We start from the raw sequence: 23005 nt of genomic DNA on the forward strand, positions 1-23005 counted from the left end.
CCGGGCATGCGCACAGATAAATAGCGGACCATCAAAGCAAAAAAACGTTGCAGTGTCTATCCCATCCACCCAGGAGACGCTGAAATCTTGGCGGATCCATCATAAAACGGGTGGGACGGACGAACATCAGTCAAGATCCGCCACTAATGTAAGTCTATTGGGGAAAAAACGGATCCGCCCCCTTTTTGGCGGATCCGTTTTTTTCAAAAATTGGCGGATTTTGACTGACGTCAAAAAGCTGAAGTGTGAAACAGGCCTAAATGTCTGATATTGAGCAAAATTCCCGTCCAACTCCAATATGGCCATTACAATAAATCCCCGATCAATGTCCAGTCCCTAGAAACCTTGTACCCAACATCACACAAGGAAACACACTTTTTTTTTTCAAAATAAATAATTATATTGATAAAGTTATAGCTTTTCTTGCATTAATATGACATGCTGAGGACCTTTCTGTGTCGGCACACGCAAACTCAGAGAGATGAGGGGACAGACAGCCAAAGACAAGGAGGCAGGAGGAGAAGGATGCCATAATTAGGAGGAAGAAAGGTAAGATGAAATGGGAAGCAAGGAGGAAGCAAAACTGGAGAAAGTAATAGATATAGTTGGGCGGGAGTGCCATGACAGAAGAAAGTCAAGCAAAAGAAGAGTTGAGTCGTCTCAAGCAGAGTCATCTCGAAGTTCAGAATCTCAGAGATTTGAGATAACACCTCAGGCCATGTCCATTTTTCTATCTTGTAATAACTGAGGGTCAGACTGGCCCACCAGAGAAACGTGAGATCATAATTTACATGAGAAGAACCTCATCGGGAGATGACTTTGGACTCGCCAATCACCTGGCCACTAGGGTCAATATCTTATGGGATGATTGCCATCTCCTCTGGTGAGCCCGGGGAACCCCAGTCTGGCACGGATAAGAAAGGAAAAATGGAAAGAAAACCTAGAAGAAATTAAACATGTAAAGGAAGTTTGTACAATTGATGAAGACCCATCAAATAAAGATGAAGAAAGATTGAGAGATATGTGAGAAATACATAAAAGCAACAAAAAAGAATGAAAGGAGGAAGATGTCAAGACTTCACCAACCCCAAATTAAGCAGAGATGCCTCGCGCAAGATGTACAGGGTAAGGTTAAGATTGAAAGCAAGAATGGTAGGAGCAAAAAGCTCAGGAAGACAAAGAGGAAGCAAAGATCTCAGCATCTGGGTGAAGACGTAGTGGGATGAGCAGACACACAGACTAAACACTGAAGGATGTAGCCGGCATTACATATAAAACAGCCATATGAGAACATCAACAGTACAAAGGGCAGTGTTATCTCCTCTCACAGTCCGCAGTGCCCTCATCTGGCATAGGAGCTGGGACCGACGTGTCCCATTATTTTATTTTTTTTTTGGTAAGCATATAAACAGGAAATTTTCATCAGCATTAACCTGCCACCCGTTGCAGAATTGGGGCTTGGTCCATGGGTGTGCTTATTGAAGTCTGCCCAGTAATGCACAAATACAGCCTGTCTTTGATCAAATTAAACAAGTGCCAACAAGTTGCTGGATCACATCATGTTGTGCCTCTGTAGATCACCGTCGCGAGGTGTTGCACTTGCAGTGAAATCTAAATGGAGAACAGGATGGTGTGCAGAAAAGTCAAAAAGTCTGCATGTATGTTATCAGTACAACCCATTCTTGGGAACCTTGTCTCCTTCTGGTTCATTAATAGACATTACCAAGTCCGAAGATTGATTGATGGCCACTGAAAGAAATGTTCAATAATGTGGCTCTCTCCCAAAACTAGCCAACACTCAATAACTGGACCTTGAAGACATGCAGCTGGATTATGAAGTAGGGACATAATGGTGGACACATTTGTGTCTTCTGTGGTGAACAGGTTGGGTTTTGGGAAAGATGACTCAAGGTATTAACTTTAATGGATACCTTCTTCTTCATCGTAAACTCCGTACAGTTTGGATACTTAGAAACACCTGCTTTAATTCTTAATTTATGTTTCTAGGATAAGACAAGGTCCTCTTGATGGAAAGAGCTCACGGTGATCTATCTCATTGCTTTAATCATGTACTCACCATGCCGGGCGTTATTTGGAAGAAAATGGCTGAACACTGTGCTGTTTTTCTCTACTCACAATCTGGATTGTTTGGGCAGTGACATGCAGGAGCTGCTACCCCATAAATCTAGACAAATGACTAGGAGGGTTGGCAAATGGCTTTATCCTGATTGGCTTGGGAATCCCAGGGCTTGAAGGTGATGGCCCATCAGAACATCAAAACTTTGGTCTGATGGTCAATAAGGGCAGTGGGAGCTGAAAATTTTATAGGTTGTACTACTACTCATAGGTAACTACTAACACTGGTATAGATTACCACATGTAACGTTTGAAAGACGCTTCCTTCCGAGGTGTAAAACAGACACAGTTCTTCAGGAGGAATGAATTGAGTTCTTTCACCGGGATAACATCGGAGGGCGCTACGACAGGTGGAGTCTCTTCTTCCTCCATTCTGGAAGAACCATCTGACTAGACCTCAGGACATACTAATTGTATCGGGTTCATCAATGCACATACCAGTAAGTAACCATTCTCGATGAACCCTGGGAACTGTCATCATTGTCCGTTACTACTTCTTTCAACTACAAGTGGTTGAGTATCATAACTATGGAATATGAGAATGAATGGAAATTCTTGGGGTCACTATAGAGCACTTAAACTAAAATGCCCTTAAGCCTTCCTATTTGACTATTATAGTCACTGAAAAAGTAGACCGTAGTTCAGAATTTAAGGTTCTCCCTCATCACCGTGCACCAACCAGTTCTCATATTGAACACTGTAAACATTACTGACTATGACCATCTCACTTGAGTTGGCCAAAATACAGGAAAGCTATAAATTTGTGTTGGTAAACCTTGAAATCTTGGTAGACGAGAACTTTTGTGTGCCTGACATTAGATATAATAGCACCAGTGTGTGTTACCGGGCTACAGAGTCCCATCCATTGTCATTCCAGTAGAGCGTCCTACATGAGTTGTGGCTTAAAACATACTTACCACTGTAATAGGTATTTGAGGCTGCCATATTGGTGGTGTTTCCAATATTCAACTCTCCATTCACTAATAACTAGACCAAAAAGTGCCTCATACCTCATGTCCATTGCTATCTAGTAGGGTCCATCTTCATGAAAGTTGATTAGGTCCACAACTTCTAATTGTATGTAGAGGACGGGTTCCTCCGTCATGACATGACACCGGAGAACATAGATGTAAGGAGTCTATTTGCTGTAACTTGTAGTATGAGTAAAATCTCAACCTTACCTTAAGCAGTTACTTGTTGCCAGAGGCTGTTTAGGCAAAATTGTGACCCTCAACTCAACTTCTATAACTCATTCTATGAGTTGAACTTTAATATAGAGGACAATCTAATGGCCTCTTTTTTTTTTTGCAAAATTGTGCTACTTTACCAAAACAGAAGATGAAGGAATAAGACCCAAAAATGGAAACAAAATTAAAAAAATAAATAAATTATCCTTTTTTTTCCTTGTTTTTAGCTCTCCGCTTCTCCCTAATGAAACATCTCACAACCGATGTGAGTGGCAGCCCATGGAATGTTTGAGTTCTACAAGAAAGCCTCTTGTCGTATCTTTGTATCCCCTCTTAGAAGCCCTTGATATGGCAGTAGGCTTCCAGGCTAGAGAACAAGATGTAGAGAAACCACAAGCCTATGAAAAGAATGGCAGTGAGGGTCTTTGATAGGCGAGACCCTCCAAGCTCCCCTCCTATATGGGGTCTACGACGATATAAGAGGACACTGATATTGATGAATGCGAAAATGGTGAAGAGTGTGACCGAGAAGGCCAATGTACCCGTCTTCACCTCAAAGTTTTCTCCTTGGATAGCCCAGTAGATTGCAGCTACGGACCAGGCCACCCCAATACCCAAGAAGACATTCACTGCGTTGCTTCCCGTCACGTTGCCGATGCAGGCGTCTGCATACTGGTCCTGTGTTGCAGCCACCTTACTTGCAAACGTATCTGCAAAAGATAGCAAAAAATGAGAGTAAAAGAGCTCTGTATTAACCTCCTATATACCATGGCTAATTCTGTGTAAAACTAATTCTGTACCGGGGATAGATGTGCCAAGTGCGACAAACACCACCGCAGTTACTGAGTCTTTCAGCCCAACGGTGCAGCCGAAATGTGAGGCTAGGTCGCCTATGACTGCAGTTAGCATCCCCACTATAGTAATGCAGACGAAGAAGCAGGCCCAGCCATTCCAGTATTCTGTAGGGGGCACAAAGGCAAACAGGACTTTCCAGAACACCGTTAGGAAGTGCATGACGTAGTCAAAACAGGAGGGGAGTCTTTCGTCTCTTCCATCATCCTCCTCTTCCTCATCCCCTGGAAGATAAAGGCGAGAAGTGGTCAGATAAAATCTTATAGACCATATATACAGAGTTCTTAAACTATACTCAAAGTAGACCTAAGCTCAGTCTACAAGTGCATGAATCTAGTGCAGGGTTCCATCCGGTGCTGCACACTTACACATTACAACTGAGCGGTGCTAATGAGGTTACGATCCCGCCAAGACACCTACACGTTACATGTCTGTGGCGCCCCCAGGAGTATGGTCGCAACAGTGGTATTGCCTTCCTCCTAGGGAGTGTGATGTCATGCTTGGAAGCAATAAAGGACCTCTCTGGCAGTTTACCACAACACATGACACAGTTTCCATTCCAGGTCAGCAGAGGGAGCTCTGAACCAAACCTGGGGGAGGCGATACTCTCTGGGGGCCAGGAAGGAAGATTAGGGAGTTCGTGTGAGGAGGGCAACGTGTGTGGACGTGAGGAGAAGAGTGGGGAGATTGAGCAGAGAGTTGAAGCTCATTCCCAGCTATAGCGCATGATCTGGAGCCCGGTCTCCAAGGCTGTACGGACACTGATGGTCCTGCAACAGAAACCGGAGGAATGGGAAGCTGTAAATGCTCTATTCCCACATAAGACTCTGAGGCACAACAGTGACGTGTGAGCCAGAAGAGGAAGGCTACAGCTGTCTGCCATATGAGGGAGTTCTAAAGAGAATAAGCAAGTGGAACTTCAGTGTAACACAGTACTGCAAGTACCTAAAACTAAGCACTAGGAAGGATACTACACAACCCATCTGCCTAGAGAGATTCCTAAGTTGCTTCCAGGCTAGCCAGCTCCTGTGCCATCTGTAATATGGACCCTGGACTGCATTTGCCAAGCAAAGTAAAGGTAAAGAAACTGCACCCTGCTGTGTCCTTGCCTTCTTCGCGTAACTCCATCAGCACTGCTACATCTCTGTGCCAGACACTGCACCCTCTTCCTCAACACCTATCCTCATTGCCCTGGGATTGCTGCCCTACCTGTGGAGGGCCACAACATCATAGCTGCACCACACCATCTGTCCCAGGGGATCTGTCTGCAGCGTCGGCTTAACATCTTCATTGCCGAACACCACAGGTGGCGTCACGAATCATTCACTCATAAACTTTATTCCATCACGTAACCCCTTTTACATGGGCGCCCAGGGCCACGGACCGGGTCACCGCTGCTGTGACATTCCCCTTTGAGAGACCGGCCCGGTACCGAGTACCCCACAGCCCTGGGAGGGCGACCCATGTCGATCATGCAGGCAACTCGTGAAGTCATCAGTAGTTAGTGGCATTGGATGGCTCAGGATAACTTCTTTATAAGCCTCGGTGGCGTAGCCATAAGTAATGGAGTGACTGTTGCACCCAATATCTGCCACTTGATAGTGCCCAAATGCCCCTCTGCCACATAGGAAGACATCACTGTTTTAAATGGCCCCCGAGAGCTTTAATTTCTGCCATCGATAAAGCCATTCGTTGGTGAGAAATTGCCGTCTATCCTCAGGTGATTCAGTTTAGCTGAAATCCTTAGTAAATATCTCATAAGTGGCCTCACAGGAAAACTGCAAACTGCCAGCTCCCGAAAACACAGCTTTGACTGTATTACAGCGTTGTTACTTCTTAAAGTCACAAGGGGGCGCCAGAGTCTTGTAAGAAGCGAAGCTATACCGGGGACGGGTACTCTCATCATGAGATTACCTACAATTATCACACACAGGGCGCAGTCAGACGGCCGTATAACACGCACGACGATCGCATCGCAATGCTCTGACTGGCCGGCGGACCTCCCGTCTTGAGTGTGATAGCTGCATGGAAATACATGAAGCTGTCAAGCTTGGGTCAGGAGAGCTGTTTGGCCAGTCCGAGCATTGCGATGCGATGGTCGTCTGTGTTATACAGCCGTCTGACTGCCCCCTTACGTATAATTACACCAGTTCTTCACGTCCAACATTCACACTTCAGCTACGGACAGTCCATACCGGCTCCGCCTCTTTTGACCAAAACTCAACAGCCTTATATGCATTTATAAGACTTTTAAACGGTTATTCTCCTCCTCAGTGATGGATACTGTTGGGTGCACATTTGCCATTTACTGCTTATTAAAATTTGAAAACACTTTTCTTTTGTTTACAACTTGTTACTTAGGAGACCGACCACCGCTGCCGTCTAGCTTGTAAGCACTGTGCCGAAGCTGCCGCAATTAGGTGGTAACATCACACTCAAATGATCCTGGCCAGCATCAAAACAGTGCTTACAAGCTCAACAGAAAACAGCTTGTAAGCACTGTGTATGTTCTGCTGTCCAGCAGTGGTCGGTTTCCAAGGCAACAAGCTGTAAGCAAAAGAAAAGTGTTAGGGTATGTTTCCACTGTCAGGATTGGCTCAGTATTTGCTCAGGATTTGACGCAGGTAAAATCTGCACCAAATCTGTATCAGAGGTCACTGGTGGGTCACCTGCGTTTTTGATGCGTTTTTTTCCATGCAGATTTGTATGCGTTTTTTTGTAAGCTAAATAAAGATATATTATTTAACAACAAAAAAGAATTGTGATGTAATTTCCTTGTCCTACCTCTACATACTCCATTGAAGAATGTTTACACACATAGATAGATAGATAGATAGATAGATAGATAGATAGACAGATATGGGATAGATAGATAGATAGATAGATAGATAGAGAGATAATAGATAGACAAATAGACAGAGAGAGAGAGAGATAATAGATAGATGATAGATATGGGATAGATAGATAGACGGCACTCAGGACAGGAGTGTGCGGCTGCATGTATTTCTATGCAGCTGAACACTCCGGTCCCGAGTGCAGTGCTGAGTACTGAGGTGCGAGACTCATGCGAGTTTCTCGCATGTCTGACCCCGGCTTAATATGTAATGCCCTTTCCTTTATTTTAAAATAAATAATAGAAAAAAAAATGGTGTGAGCTCCCGTGAATTTTTCTGCGCCAGAGAGAGAAAGCCAGCGACTGGGGGCCGATGTTTATATCCTGGGAAGGGGTTAATACCCTTGGATCTTCCCAGGCTATGAATATCAGCCCACAGCTGTCTGCAAAGCCTTTACTGGCTATTAAAATAGGGGGATCCCCCACAAAAAAATGACGTGGGGTCCTCCTATAATTAATAGCCAGAAAGGCTATGCAGACAGCTGCGGGCTGATATTCATAGCCTAGGAAGGGGTCATGGATACAAACACCAGCACACAGTCGCCCCAGAAATGGCACATGTGTAAGATGCGCCAATTCTGGCACTTAACCTCTCTCTTCTCACTGCCGTGTAGCGGTGGCATATGGGGTAATAAGGGGCTAATGTCACCTTTGATTTCATTAAGACACCTATCCATTATTAATCCTATAGTTAAAGGGTTAAAAAAAGACAGCCAGAAAAAGTATTTTAATGAAATAAAACACCACACAGTTTTGCCATTTTATTATATGCCTAATTCCCCGAAGTCCTCGATCTCCTGAAAAAAAATAAAAATAAAATAAACACAAATACTTCCTGTCCGACATAGTCCTTAATAATGAGTGTCCCACGACGAGTCCAGCTCTGCTACATCTGGATGCATGACATCCAGATATAGTAGAGCTTGTAGATGACGGCTGTATGCAGCGTCAAACACGCAGCGTTTCCTGACCGTGGAAACATACCCTTAATATGTTAAGAACAGCAGAAAATTTTAAGAAGCAGTAACTTGCAAAATTGCTTGTATTTACAAGCTCTATCCAAAAAATACCCATTTATAAAGATGGTGCTATCTCTTTAATTTTAGTGAATAATCTCCACACACCCCCCAACAAAAGAAAAAAAAACCAGACATACAATAGCCCCATAGACTCTAATAGGTAATTTTTCTATCTGTGAAAAACAAGGAAAATGAACTTGAAATCTACAGAAAATTGCCCCCCGGAAAAAGCAATAGCACGTCCACGTTAAAATATGCCCTGTTGTATTTGGCTGCACAGCCCTGGCATAAAAAAAGTGTATTTAAGAAAATTTCTTCAAGTGGGTTAATAACCGATAACAGGTATTATTGGTAGCGGGTGGTTTCATGCCAGATATCGGTTAGTAAGCCGCTTAATCAATTATTATTTTTTTCTTAAAAGTAAATCCCTTTTAAATACATGATCCCCGTAAATGTAGAAATCCAGCATTAATTACAAGTACTAAAGTCAGGCAATTAGTGCATAATGAGCGGCTTAGTGTAAATCTGGTCAGATTAGGGGCTACTTATAAGCGATTCACACACATTATAGGGGCGCGACAAACAAAAATACCATAGGCGGCTAAATAAGGCTAGTTTCACACTAGCGTTTATGAGCGCAGCGACGGCCTGCGCACGGCCGCCGCTAAGCCCCGCCGGTAGCTCCGCCTACCGGCGCATGACGCTTCATGCGCCCTGCGTCCCCTATCTTTATCACTGGGGGCGCAGGCCGTGCGCTGTATGCGTTTGGCGGCGCATGCATCCTTTTGACGGTGCGCCGACCTGCGCCAAACGCAACCTGCTGCAGTTTGGTGGCGCCGGCGCACCGTCAAAAAGGCGCATGCGCCGCCAAACGCATACTGCGCACGGCCTGCGCCCCCAGTGATAAAGATAGGGGACGCAGGGCGCATGCGGAGCTACCGGCGGAGGCGCGGCAGGGGGCGGGGCTTAGCGGCGGCCGTGCGCAGGCCGTCGCTGCGCTCATAAACGCTAGTGTGAAACTAGCCTAAAGGGGAACTGCAGTGATGGGGGGCACCGCAATTTCCAATGTAAAAGGTTCTTGATATTCGGTCCTACGGCTCTCACTTGCAGCATTCTGATTTATTTCAGTTGGTCATGCTGGGTTCCGGCAGTCACCCCGACCCCCATCATTCATTGCCTACAAAATTGTAAACGGGGGATTGGCATGGGGCATAGTGCATAGACTGTTGTGAGTGAATTGGCCTTGTGTATGGAGCAGGGGGCATAGGCTGACCTGCACCGACGATGAGTGCATTGGCATTGAACATGTGGAGTGGGGCATAGGCTGTCCTGCACTGACAGTGAGAGCATTGGGCACGGGGCATAGGCTGACCTGCACTGACAGTGAGAGCATTGGGCACGGGGCATAGGCTGACCTGCACTGACAGTGAGAGCATTGGGCACGGGGCATAGGCTGACCTGCACTGACAGTGAGAGCATTGGGCACGGGGCATAGGCTGACCTGCACTGACTGTGAGAGCATTGGGCACGGGGCATAGGCTGACCTGCACTGACTGTGAGAGCATTGGGCACGGGGCATAGGCTGACCTGCACTGACAGTGAGAGCATTGGGCACGGGGCATAGGCTGACCTGCACTGATGGTGAGTGCATTGACAATGGGCATGGGGCGTGAGGCATAGGCTGACCTGCACTGACTGTGAGAGCATTGGGCACGGGGCATAGGCTGACCTGCAATGACAGTGAGAGCATTGGGCACGGGGCATAGGCTGACCTGCACTGATGGTGAGTGCATTGACAATGGGCATGGGGCGTGAGGCATAGGCTGACCTGCACTGACAGTGAGAGCATTGGGCACGGGGCATAGGCTGACCTGCAATGACAGTGAGAGCATTGGGCACGGGGCATAGGCTGACCTGCACTGATGGTGAGTGCATTGACAATGGGCATGGGGCGTGAGGCATAGGCTGACCTGCAGTGACAGTGAGAGCATTGGGCACGGGGCATAGGCTGACCTGCACTGACAGTGAGAGCATTGGGCACGGGGCATAGGCTGACCTGCACTGACAGTGAGAGCATTGGGCACGGGGCATAGGCTGACCTGCACTGAAAGTGAGAGCATTGGGCACGGGGCATAGGCTGACCTGCACTGACAGTGAGAGCATTGGGCACGGGGCATAGGCTGACCTGCACTGACAGTGAGAGCATTGGGCACGGGGCATAGGCTGACCTGCACTGACAGTGAGAGCATTGGGCACGGGGCATAGGCTGACCTGCACTGACAGTGAGAGCATTGGGCACGGGGCATAGGCTGACCTGCACTGACTGTGAGAGCATTGGGCACTGGGCATAGGCTGACCTGCACTGACAGTGAGAGCATTGGGCACGGGGCATAGGCTGACCTGCACTGACGGTGAGTGCATTGACAATGGGCATGGGGCGTGAGGCATAGGATGACCTGCACTGACGGTGAGTGTGTAATCATCACGTGCCAGTTGCGTAAGCGCCACCGTTGGAACCTAAGACTCTGTAGTCAGGAAGCCGTCAGACTGATAACTCTTTCAGGAACAGTTGCTTTACCTATTACAATTATTACTTCACCCTGCACCCATACTGTGCTAATATCATTTGCCACTTCCCTGCTAAACCAATACCTCCCTGCGTGGAGTATTCCCCTGTTAATAAATCTGTTAACCCTTGCTCTGCCTCCCATCTGTCACTGCATCCCGCGTACCTACTCACAAGTGCATTAACATTGGGCACAGAGGGTGAGGCATAGGCTGATCTGCACTGACAGTGAGTGCATTGGTATTGGGCACGGGGCGTGGGGCATAGGCTGATCTGCACTGATGGGGAGTGCACTGGCATTGGGTGTGAGGCATAGGCTGATCTGCACTGACAGTGAGTGCATTGGTATTGGGCACAGGGCGTGGGGCATAGGCTGATCTGCACTGATGGGGAGTGCACTGGCATTGGGTGTGGGGCATAGGCTGACCTGCACTGATGGTGAGTGCATTGGCATTGAACACGTGGCGTGGGGCATAGACTGACCTGCAGTGACGGTGACTGCATTGACATTGGGCATGGTGTGTAGGCTGACCTGCAGTGACGGTGACTGCATTGACATTGGGCATGGTGCATGGTGCATAGGCTGACCTGTACTGACTGTGATTGCATTAGCATTGGGCACGGGGCGTGGGGCATAGGCTAACCTGCAGTGACGGTGAGTGCATTAGCATTGGGCATGGGGCATGGGGCATAGGCTGACCTGCAGTGACGGTGAGAGCATTAGCACTGGGCACGGGGCATGGGGCATAGTCTGACCTGCACTGATGGTGAGTGCATTGGCATTGAACACGTGGCGTGGGGCATAGGCTGACCTGCAGTGACGGTGACTGCATTGACATTGGGCATGGTGCATGGTGCATAGGCTGACCTGTACTGACTGTGATTGCATTAGTATTGGGCACGGGGCGTGGGGCATAGGCTGACCTGCACTGATGGGGAGTGCACTGGCATTGGGTGTGAGGCATAGGCTGATCTGCACTGACAGTGAGTGCATTGGTATTGGGCACGGGGCGTGGGGCATAGGCTGATCTGCACTGATGGGGAGTGCACTGGCATTGGGTGTGGGGCATAGGCTGACCTGCACTGATGGTGAGTGCATTGGCATTGAACACGTGGCGTGGGGCATAGGCTGACCTGCAGTGACGGTGACTGCATTGACATTGGGCATGGTGCATGGTGCATAGGCTGACCTGTACTGACTGTGATTGCATTAGTATTGGGCACGGGGCGTGGGGCATAGGCTGACCTGCAGTGACGGTGAGTGCATTAGCATTGGGCACGGGGCATGGGGCATAGTCTGACCTGCACTGATGGTGAGTGCATTAGCATTGGGCACGGGGCATGGGGCATAGGCTGACCTGCAGTGACGGTGAGTGCATTAGCATTGGGCACGGGGCATGGGGCATAGTCTGACCTGCACTGATGGTGAGTGCATTAGCATTGGGCACGGGGCATGGGGCATAGGCTGACCTGCACTGATGGTGAGTGCATTAGCATTGGGCACGGGGCATGGGGCATAGTCTGACCTGCAGTGACGGTGAGTGCATTAGCATTGGGCACGGGGCATGGGGCATAGTCTGACCTGCACTGATGGTGAGTGCATTAGCATTGGGCACGGGGCATGGGGCATAGGCTGACCTGCACTGATGGTGAGTGCATTAGCATTGGGCACGGGGCATGGGGCATAGGCTGACCTGCACTGATGGTGAGTGCATTAGCATTGGGCATGGTGCATGGTGCATAGGCTGACCTGCAGTGACGGTGAGAGCATTAGCACGGGGCATGGGGCATAAGCTAACCTGCAGTGACGGCAAGTGCATTGAGTACGGGATATAGGCTGACCTGCACTGACGGTGATGGCTTCCATGAACTGCTCCCTCCAGGAATGGGTGCCAATTACAAGTGCCAAGTTCGTCTTCTTGATGAGTTTGTCCACCGTGCTCTGTAAGGGGAGAAGAGGAGCTGAATAATAAAGCTGATTCTTCATCAAATGTACTACCAATTCCCCAAACGATATATGGAAAGTTTGTGTCAATCCACAAGTGCCGCCATATAGCGCCATCCCCCCCAACAAGCATCTAACTTCCATTTAATAAACCACTCAAAAAATGTTTTTTGTTTTTCTTTTTAGTTGCTGTGGGGAAATTAATATATAGGTATGGACTTTACATTTCTATACATTAACCCTTTGTGGTCTATCTGGACCAATGGCTACAGAATGGCCGTGGCATAAAGGAAAGGAGAAGTAGACTAATTTATCGTCATAGCATCATCGATTACAGCCTAAAATATCTAACTTGATGTCGTGACCCTCCCTGGGAAAACAATCTTCAGGCCTGGTGAGATCATTGTGTCTAAAGTGTGTGACGTCAATGGCGGCACATAAATACTGCGACAATCAATTGGCCATTTGTGAATAGATGTGGTTTTCAGGAGCCAATAAATTAAAAAAGGCCTAAAAAAAGATAAATCAATGACATTTTCTGTTCTGATATACCGCTTATAGATTATGGCGGTGGTACTGATGTAGACCTGGTCCTAGGTCTGCTACCACCTAAAGCCATGCAGCAGCAGGGTCTTCATATATAGTAATTTATATAGGGGGCCTACCATCTCTCTCCAACAGATGAGAGAGGAAATGGTGGATCAGGCATGTTGAGTTTAACCTGCCCAATCCTTTCTTCTCACTGGAGATATGAAGCAGTCAAAGATGTCTGACAACGGCTCCCTACACTGTCGCCATTGAGAACAATACACCCTCTGCCAAGACGAGCGTGCCTGTACATGGGAAAATAGGAAGAATAGTTGATGGTTGAAAAGTCAATAGCTGGTGAAGGTGCATGGGGACTATAAATACAGTATATAGGAGTTATCAGTCATTGTACAGATGGGGAGGAGGTGAGCTGTGATATCACCTATTGTGAATGATGAATCCTGTGATCTACTGTATATAGAGGTGTTATCGGTCATTGTACAGGAGGAGGAGGTGAGCTGTGACATCACCTATTGTGAATGATGGATCCTGTATTATCTACTGTATATAGAGGTGTTATCAGTCATTGTACACGAGGATGAGATGTGTAAAAAGTCAACATGCCTGAGCCTTCTCTCCTCCTGACATCATCAGTCAAGAGACTCTACACATGAAATAGCAGGGTCTAGCTAGCTTTGCTGTAATGTAAATGGACACCTTAGGATCGTACGCTTTGTACCATAAACCATATTTTAAGCAGTTGAAGAATATATACAGTCAATACATCCCATAGCTGTTCTGAAGCTGAACTCTCTTAGAGGAATATATTTTTTGTCCTCAAAAGTCCAAGACATGACCAAAATCCACATGAAAAAAAATCCTAAAGCACATCGATTATTTTAATGAGGGTTTCCTATAGTGGGATAACAGTCATTGTCCTGCCCCGGTCTATGTAGACCCTTTCCTTCCATCTTTATGTCCCTTCAGTCATTTTCTAATGAGTAAACAGTCATTTCTTTCATAGCCTTTGGATACGGCATAGGTTTGGAGGTAATTGTATCCAGAGAGTCATATCCATAGGCAGTATAAATAATTAACTATACTGAATAACACAAGGGTAGAACAGACCGGGAACAAGGTAAGACAAGAACTGAACCCATGTATTCAGGAAAATAGTCATAAAGGCTTGTACAATGACGTGAAACAATATGGAAGTTTAAGCCCTGCCGTAATGATGGAAAGTGGGACACAACAAGTAGAAAGCATAGTACAGTTTATGAAAACGTTTGCCCCCTTCCTGATTTCCTATTCTTTTGCATGTTTGTCACACGTAAATATTTCAAACAAATGGAAATATTAGACAAAGATGACACAAGTAATCACAAAATGCAGTTTATAAATGAAGGTCTTTATTATTAAGGGAAAATGAAATCCAAACCTACAGGGCCCTGTGTGAAAAAGTGATTGCCCCCTAAACCTAATAATTGGTTGGGCCACCCTTAGCAGCAACAACTACAATCAAGAAATGGCGATATCTGGCAATGAGTCTTTTACAACACTCTGGAGGAATTTTGGTTGACTCATCTTCGCATAACTATTGTAATTCAGCCACATTGGGTGGCTTCCGAGCAGGAACCACCTTTTTATGGTCATGCCACAGCATCTCAATCAGATTAAGGTCAGGACTTTGACTAGTCCACTCCAAAGTCTTAATTTTGTTTTTCTTAAGCCATTCAGAGGTAGACTTGCTGGTGTGTTTTGGATCATTGTCCTGCTGCATAACTCAAAAGCGCTTCAGTTTGAGGTCACGAACAGATGGCTGGGGACATTCTCCTTCAAGAATTTTTTGCTAGATAGCAGAATTCATGGTTCAATTTACCACAGCAAGTCTTCCAGGTCCCGAAGCAGCAAAACAGCCCCAGACAATCACACTACCACCACCATATTTTACTGTTGGTATGATGTTCCTTTTCTGAAATGCTGTGTTACTTCTACGCTATATGTAATGGGACATACACCTTCCAAAAAGTTCAACTTTTGTCAGACCACGGAGTACTCTCCCAAAAATCTTGGGGATAATCAAGATGTTTTCCAGCAAAACTGAAACAAGCATTTAAGTTCTAATTGCTCAACATTGGTTTTCATTTTGGAACTCTGCTATGCAGGCCATTTTTCCCAGTCTCTTTCTTATGTTGGAGTCATGAACACTGACCTCTGACCTTAACTGAGGCAAGTGAGGTCTGCGGTTCTTTGGATGTTGTTGTGGGGTCATTTGTGACCTCTTGGATGAGTCTTTGCTGTGCTCTTGGGGTAATTTTGGTGGGTTGGCCACTCCTGGGAAGGTTCACCGCTGTTTCATGTTTTCACCAATTGTGGATAATGGCTTTCGCTCTGTGGTTCCCTGGAGTCCCAAAGCTTTAGAAATGGCTTTATAACCTTTTCCAGACTGATAAATCTCAATTGCTTTGTTTCTTATTTGTTCCAGAATTTCTTTGAATCTGGGCATGGTGTCTAGCTTTTGATGATCTTTTGGTCTACCTCATTTTGTCCGTCAGGTACTTTTTAAGTGATTTCTTGATTGAGAACAGGTGTGACAGCAATCAGACCTCGGTGTTGCTAGGGAAATTGAACTCAGCTTTTTAAAGATGTAATAAACCACAGTTAGTTTAAGTGTTAAGGAAGTGTGCAATCACTTTTTCACACAGAGCCCTGTAGGTTTGGATTTCTTTTTCCCTTTAGTAATAAAGACCTTCATTTAAAAGCTGCATTTTGTGATTACTTGTGTTATCTTTGTCTAATATTTAAATTTGTTTGGTGATCTGCAACATTTAAGAGTGACAAACATGCAAAAGAACAGGAAATCAGGAAGGGGACAAACAATTTTTCACACAACTGCAAAACCATATAGGGAAGGCCATTCTGTACATATTACAGAGGCCTAATCAGTAATCACACATAAATATCTACACTAAACAGAGAAAAGTACTGAGAAACACGCTTTAATCACTGAATTCAGGTTTGTCATGCAGTCCCATTGCATAACATCCGATCCCTCCCCCTGCCCCCCGATGTATAACATCAATTCCCTCACCCCCTGATGTATAAAATCCAGCCCTTCATCCCCTGATGTATAACATCCGGCCCCTTGCCCCCAGTGTATAACATCCAGCCCCTCGCTCCCAGTGTATAACATCAATCCCCCTGTTCCCCCCAGTGTATAACATCAATCCCCCTGTTCTCGGTGTATAGACTCCCCCGGTGTATAACATCTGGCCCCTCGCCCCCTGGTGTATAACCACCTGCCACCCTTGCCGTGCTGTCTGCCTTTACTAACATGTGACAGAGCGGCCGGTGGTGTAGAGCTCACAGATACCAGTGCGGTACTGTAATGGGAGCCACCGGGGTAACAAGTCCGTTCATTACATTTCTTTCCTCCTAAGGGTATAAGCAGGGGCGGGCCTACAGCCCATGCAGACCGTGCATTGCACGGGGCCCCGGGGGAAAGGGGGCCCTCCAGCTTCCAGTACCGCAAGGCTAATTATGTCAAAATTCAAATTAGCCATGTGTAGTGCAATGAAAGGGGCCCCTGTGAGGCGGGGGGGCGCCTGCCGCCAACGCCGACTCCACCCCCCCCTCTCCTCCCCGCATTGAAGGAGGCAATGATGGAGCCTGGAGGAGAGAGCGCCAGCTGACGCTCCCTCTCCCATCATTCCCCGCTCTGCCTCTGACACAGCGGGTGCGCGATGATGTCATCGCGCTCTCACTGTGTACCAGGCAGTGCAGGAGAGGAGACAGGAGCTGGGAGCAAGGCAGGCAGGAGGAGAAGGTGAGGAGTGTGTTTTGTTTTTTTTTTAAATCAGTGTGAGTACTGGACTGTGGGGCCATGCTGGGAGGCTATATACCATGCTGGGGGGACTATATACCATGCTGGGGGGGCTATATACCATGCTGGGCTGTATCATACCATGCTGGGGGGGCTATATACCATGCTGGGGGGGCTATATACCATGCTGGGCTGTATTATACCATGCTGGGGGGGCTATATACCATGCTGGGCTGTATTATACCATGCTGGGGGGGCTATATACCATGCTGGGCTGTGGGGCCATGCTGGGGGGGCTATATACCATGCTGGGCTGTATTATACCATACTGGGGGGTGCTATATACCATGCTGGGCTGTATTATACCATGCTGGGGGGGCTATATACCATGCTGGGCTGTATCATACCATGCTGGGGGGGCTATATACCATGCTGGGCTGTATTATATCATGCTGGGGGGGCTATATACCATGCTGGGCTGTATTATACCATGCTGGGGGGGGCTATATACCATGCTGGGCTGTATTATACCATGCTGGGGGGGCTATATACCATGCTGGGCTGTATTATACCATGCTGGGGGGCTATATACCATACTGGGCTGTATCATGCCATGCTGGGGGGGGCTATATAGAATGCTGGGGGGGGCTATATACCATGCTGGGGGGATAGATACCATGCTGGGGGGCTATATACCATGCTGGGCTGTATTATACCATGCTGGGGGGGCTATATACCATGCTGAGCTGTATTATACCATGCTGGGGGGGCTATATACCATGCTGGGCTGTATTATACCATGCTGGGGGGGCTATATACCATGCTGGGCTGTATTATACCATGCTTGGGGGGCTATATACCATGCTGGGCTGTATTATACCATGCTGGGGGGGATATATACCATGCTGGGCTGTATCATACCATGCTGGGGGGGCTATATACCATGCTGGGGGGGCTATATACCATGCTGGGCTGTATTATACCATACTGGGGGGGGCTATATACCATGCTGGGCTGTATTATACCATGCTGGGGGGCTATGTACCATGCTGGGCTGTATTATACCATGCTGGGGGGGCTATATACTATGCTGGGCTGCATCATACCATGCTTGGGGGGGGGCTATATACCATGCTGGACTGTGGGGCCATGCTGGGGGGGCTATATACCATGCTGGGCTGTATCATACCATGCTGTGGGGGCTATATACCATGCTGGGGGGGTCTATATACCATGTTGGAGGGGCTACATACCATGCTGGGCTGTATTATACCATGCTGGGGGGGCTTTATACCATGCTGGGCTGTATTATACCATGCTGGGGGGGCTATATACCATACTAGGCTGTATTATACCATGCTGGGGGGGCTATATACCATGCTGGGCTGTATTATATCATGCTGGGGGGGCTATATACCATGCTGGGCTGTATTATACCATGCCTGGGGGGCTATATATCATGCTGGGCTGTATTAGACCATGCTGGGGGGGCTATATACGATGCTGGGCTGTATTATACCATGCTGGGGGGGCTATATACCGTGCTGGGCTGTATTATATCATGCTGGGGGGCTATATACCATGCTGGGCTGTATTATACCATGCTGGGGGGCTATATACCATGCTGGGCTGTATTATACCATGCTGGGGGGGCTATATACCATGCTGGGCTGTATCATACCATGCTGGGGGGGCTATATACCATGCTGGGGGGGCTATATACCATGCTGGGCTGTATTATACCATACTGGGGGGGGCTATATACCATGCTGGGCTGTATTATACCATGCTGGGGGGCTATGTACCATGCTGGGCTGTATTATACCATGCTGGGGGGGCTATATACTATGCTGGGCTGCATCATACCATGCTTGGGGGGGGCTATATACCATGCTGGACTGTGGGGCCATGCTGGGGGGGCTATATACCATGCTGGGCTGTATCATACCATGCTGGGGGGGCTATATACCATGCTGGGGGGTCTATATACCATGTTGGAGGGGCTACATACCATGCTGGGCTGTATTATACCATGCTGGGGGGGCTTTATACCATGCTGGGCTGTATTATACCATGCTGGGGGGGCTATATACCATACTAGGCTGTATTATACCATGCTGGGGGGGCTATATACCATGCTGGGGGGGCTATATACCATACTAGGCTGTATTATACCATGCTGGGGGGTTATATACCATGCTGGGGGGGCTATATACCATGCTGGGCTGTATTATACCATGCTGGGGGGGCTTTATACCATGCTGGGCTGTATTATACCATGCTGGGGGGGCTATATACCATACTAGGCTGTATTATACCATGCTGGGGGGGCTATATACCATGCTGGGGGGGCTATATACCATACTAGGCTGTATTATACCATGCTGGGGGGTTATATACCATGCTGGGGGGGCTATATACCATGCTGGGCTGTATTATATCATGCTGGGGGGGCTATATACCATGCTGGGCTGTATTATACCATGCCTGGGGGGCTATATATCATGCTGGGCTGTATTAGACCATGCTGGGGGGGCTATATACGATGCTGGGCTGTATTATACCATGCTGGGGGGGCTATATACCGTGCTGGGCTGTATTATATCATGCTGGGGGGCTATATACCATGCTGGGCTGTGGGGCCATGCTGGGGGGGCTATATACCATGCTGGGCTGTATTATACCATACTGGGGGGTGCTATATACCATGCTGGGCTGTATTATACCATGCTGGGGGGGCTATATACCATGCTGGGCTGTATCATACCATGCTGGGGGGGCTATATACCATGCTGGGCTGTATTATATCATGCTGGGGGGGCTATATACCATGCTGGGCTGTATTATACCATGCTGGGGGGGCTATATACCATGCTGGGCTGTATTATACCATGCTGGGGGGGCTATATACCATGCTGGGCTGTATTATACCATGCTGGGGGGCTATATACCATACTGGGCTGTATCATGCCATGCTGGGGGGGGCTATATAGAATGCTGGGGGAGGCTATATACCATGCTGGGGGGATAGATACCATGCTGGGGGGCTATATACCATGCTGGGCTGTATTATACCATGCTGGGGGGGCTATATACCATGCTGAGCTGTATTATACCATGCTGGGGGGGCTATATACCATGCTGGGCTGTATTATACCATGCTGGGGGGGCTATATACCATGCTGGGCTGTATTATACCATGTTTGGGGGCTATATACCATGCTGGGCTGTATTATACCATGCTGGGGGGATATATACCATGCTGGGCTGTATCATACCATGCTGGGGGGGCTATATACCATGCTGGGGGGGCTATATACCATGCTGGGCTGTATTATACCATACTGGGGGGGGCTATATACCATGCTGGGCTGTATTATACCATGCTGGGGGGCTATGTACCATGCTGGGCTGTATTATACCATGCTGGGGGGGCTATATACTATGCTGGGCTGCATCATACCATGCTTGGGGGGGGGCTATATACCATGCTGGACTGTGGGGCCATGCTGGGGGGGCTATATACCATGCTGGGCTGTATCATACCATGCTGTGGGGGCTATATACCATGCTGGGGGGGTCTATATACCATGTTGGAGGGGCTACATACCATGCTGGGCTGTATTATACCATGCTGGGGGGGCTTTATACCATGCTGGGCTGTATTATACCATGCTGGGGGGGCTATATACCATACTAGGCTGTATTATACCATGCTGGGGGGGCTATATACCATGCTGGGCTGTATTATATCATGCTGGGGGGGCTATATACCATGCTGGGCTGTATTATACCATGCCTGGGGGGCTATATATCATGCTGGGCTGTATTAGACCATGCTGGGGGGGCTATATACGATGCTGGGCTGTATTATACCATGCTGGGGGGGCTATATACCGTGCTGGGCTGTATTATATCATGCTGGGGGGCTATATACCATGCTGGGCTGTATTATACCATGCTGGGGGGCTATATACCATGCTGGGCTGTATTATACCATGCTGGGGGGGCTATATACCATGCTGGGCTGTATCATACCATGCTGGGGGGGCTATATACCATGCTGGGGGGGCTATATACCATGCTGGGCTGTATTATACCATACTGGGGGGGGCTATATACCATGCTGGGCTGTATTATACCATGCTGGGGGGCTATGTACCATGCTGGGCTGTATTATACCATGCTGGGGGGGCTATATACTATGCTGGGCTGCATCATACCATGCTTGGGGGGGGCTATATACCATGCTGGACTGTGGGGCCATGCTGGGGGGGCTATATACCATGCTGGGCTGTATCATACCATGCTGGGGGGGCTATATACCATGCTGGGGGGTCTATATACCATGTTGGAGGGGCTACATACCATGCTGGGCTGTATTATACCATGCTGGGGGGGCTTTATACCATGCTGGGCTGTATTATACCATGCTGGGGGGGCTATATACCATACTAGGCTGTATTATACCATGCTGGGGGGGCTATATACCATGCTGGGGGGGCTATATACCATACTAGGCTGTATTATACCATGCTGGGGGGTTATATACCATGCTGGGGGGGCTATATACCATGCTGGGCTGTATTATATCATGCTGGGGGGGCTATATACCATGCTGGGCTGTATTATACCATGCCTGGGGGGCTATATATCATGCTGGGCTGTATTAGACCATGCTGGGGGGGCTATATACGATGCTGGGCTGTATTATACCATGCTGGGGGGGCTATATACCGTGCTGGGCTGTATTATATCATGCTGGGGGGCTATATACCATGCTGGGCTGTATTATACCATGCTGGGGGGGCTATATACCATGCTGGGCTGTATCATACCATGCTGGGGGGGCTATATACCATGCTGGGGGGGCTATATACCATGCTGGGCTGTATTATACCATGCTGGGGGGGCTATATACCATGCTGGGCTGTATTATACCATGCTGGGGGGGGCCATATACCATGCTGAGCTGTATTATACCATGCTGGGGGGGAGCTATATACCATGCTGGGCTGTATTATACCATGCTGGGCTGTATTATATTATGCTGGGCTGTATTATACCATGCTGGGGGGCTATATACCATGCTGGGCTGTATTATACCATGGTGGGCTGTATACCATGGTGGGCTGGGCTATATACCATGTGGTGCTGGGCTATATACTATGCGGCTGTGTTATATACCATGGGGGGTACATTTTACATTATATTCTATAAGGGGAGGCTGTGTTATATAATATGAGGGGCTACATTATATTCTATGGGGAGGTGTGCTGAATTATATTCTATTTGGGGCTACATTATATTCTATAGGGGGGGCTGTATTATATTTATTATATTCTATGGGGGCTGCATTATACTATATGAGGAGGGTTACACTGTATTCTATGGAGGGGCTACATTATACTATATAAGGGGCTGCATTATATCCTATGAGGGGGTTGCCATATATTCTATGGAGGGGCTGCATTATGCTATATGGGAGGGACTGCATTATATTCTATGGGGGGGTTACATTATGTTCTATACAGATATTATATCCAGCCCTGCATAGCCTCAATATTAGATAACAACAAATAACAAATAACTTTGTTGCCCTATGAAGGGTTGGGGGGCCCAAAAAATTTCTTGCACAGGGGCCCACTACAGTCTGTGTCCGCCCCTGGGTATATGCACACGGTCAGTAAATGCTGCGAGTTGAACATTGCATACTTGTGCAGCGTCCAACCCACAGCGTCCAGATGTTACAGCATAGTGGATGGGATTTAAAGAAATGCCATGCCCACTATCTCTCCACAGATGCCTGCGGCTTACTTGCAGAGATGGATATACGGCGCGTCTTTCCAGACTGCAGCATGTCTATGTATCTTGCAGAGACGCGCTGCGTCCAAATCGCTGCCAATTACTAAACGCCTGCACATACCCTAAATCTTCCCCCATCACCTGTGAGTAATATTGCTGAGAAATGGAAGGAACTGCAGCAACTGAGCCACAAAGTGGAGATCCTGTAACTTTAGAGTGGGGGGCCGAGTGCTGAGGAGCAGAGGGCAGAA

At 47.8% G+C, this 23005-nt stretch overlaps 1 protein-coding gene across 1 annotated transcript in view; it reads right to left on the reverse strand.

Annotated features, from left to right (window-relative positions):
- Nucleotides 1-363: 363 nt before the first annotated feature.
- The window catches only part of SLC8A2 (solute carrier family 8 member A2), a 172429-nt gene continuing 149787 nt past the window's right edge, over nucleotides 364-23005 (reverse strand). Inside the window, exons 6-8 of the mRNA XM_073549114.1 lie at nucleotides 12496-12595; nucleotides 4124-4399; nucleotides 364-4033 (exon numbers count right to left, since the gene is read on the reverse strand). Coding sequence (XP_073405215.1) covers nucleotides 3657-4033; nucleotides 4124-4399; nucleotides 12496-12595 — 753 coding nt within the window. The 3' untranslated portion in view covers nucleotides 364-3656. The remainder of the gene's footprint in view (nucleotides 4034-4123; nucleotides 4400-12495; nucleotides 12596-23005) is intronic.

This window comes from Dendrobates tinctorius, unplaced genomic scaffold (assembly GCF_039654945.1).
Source record: "Dendrobates tinctorius isolate UK_male_01 unplaced genomic scaffold, ASM3965494v1 ptg000158l, whole genome shotgun sequence".
Classification (NCBI taxonomy): Eukaryota; Metazoa; Chordata; class Amphibia; order Anura; family Dendrobatidae; genus Dendrobates; species Dendrobates tinctorius.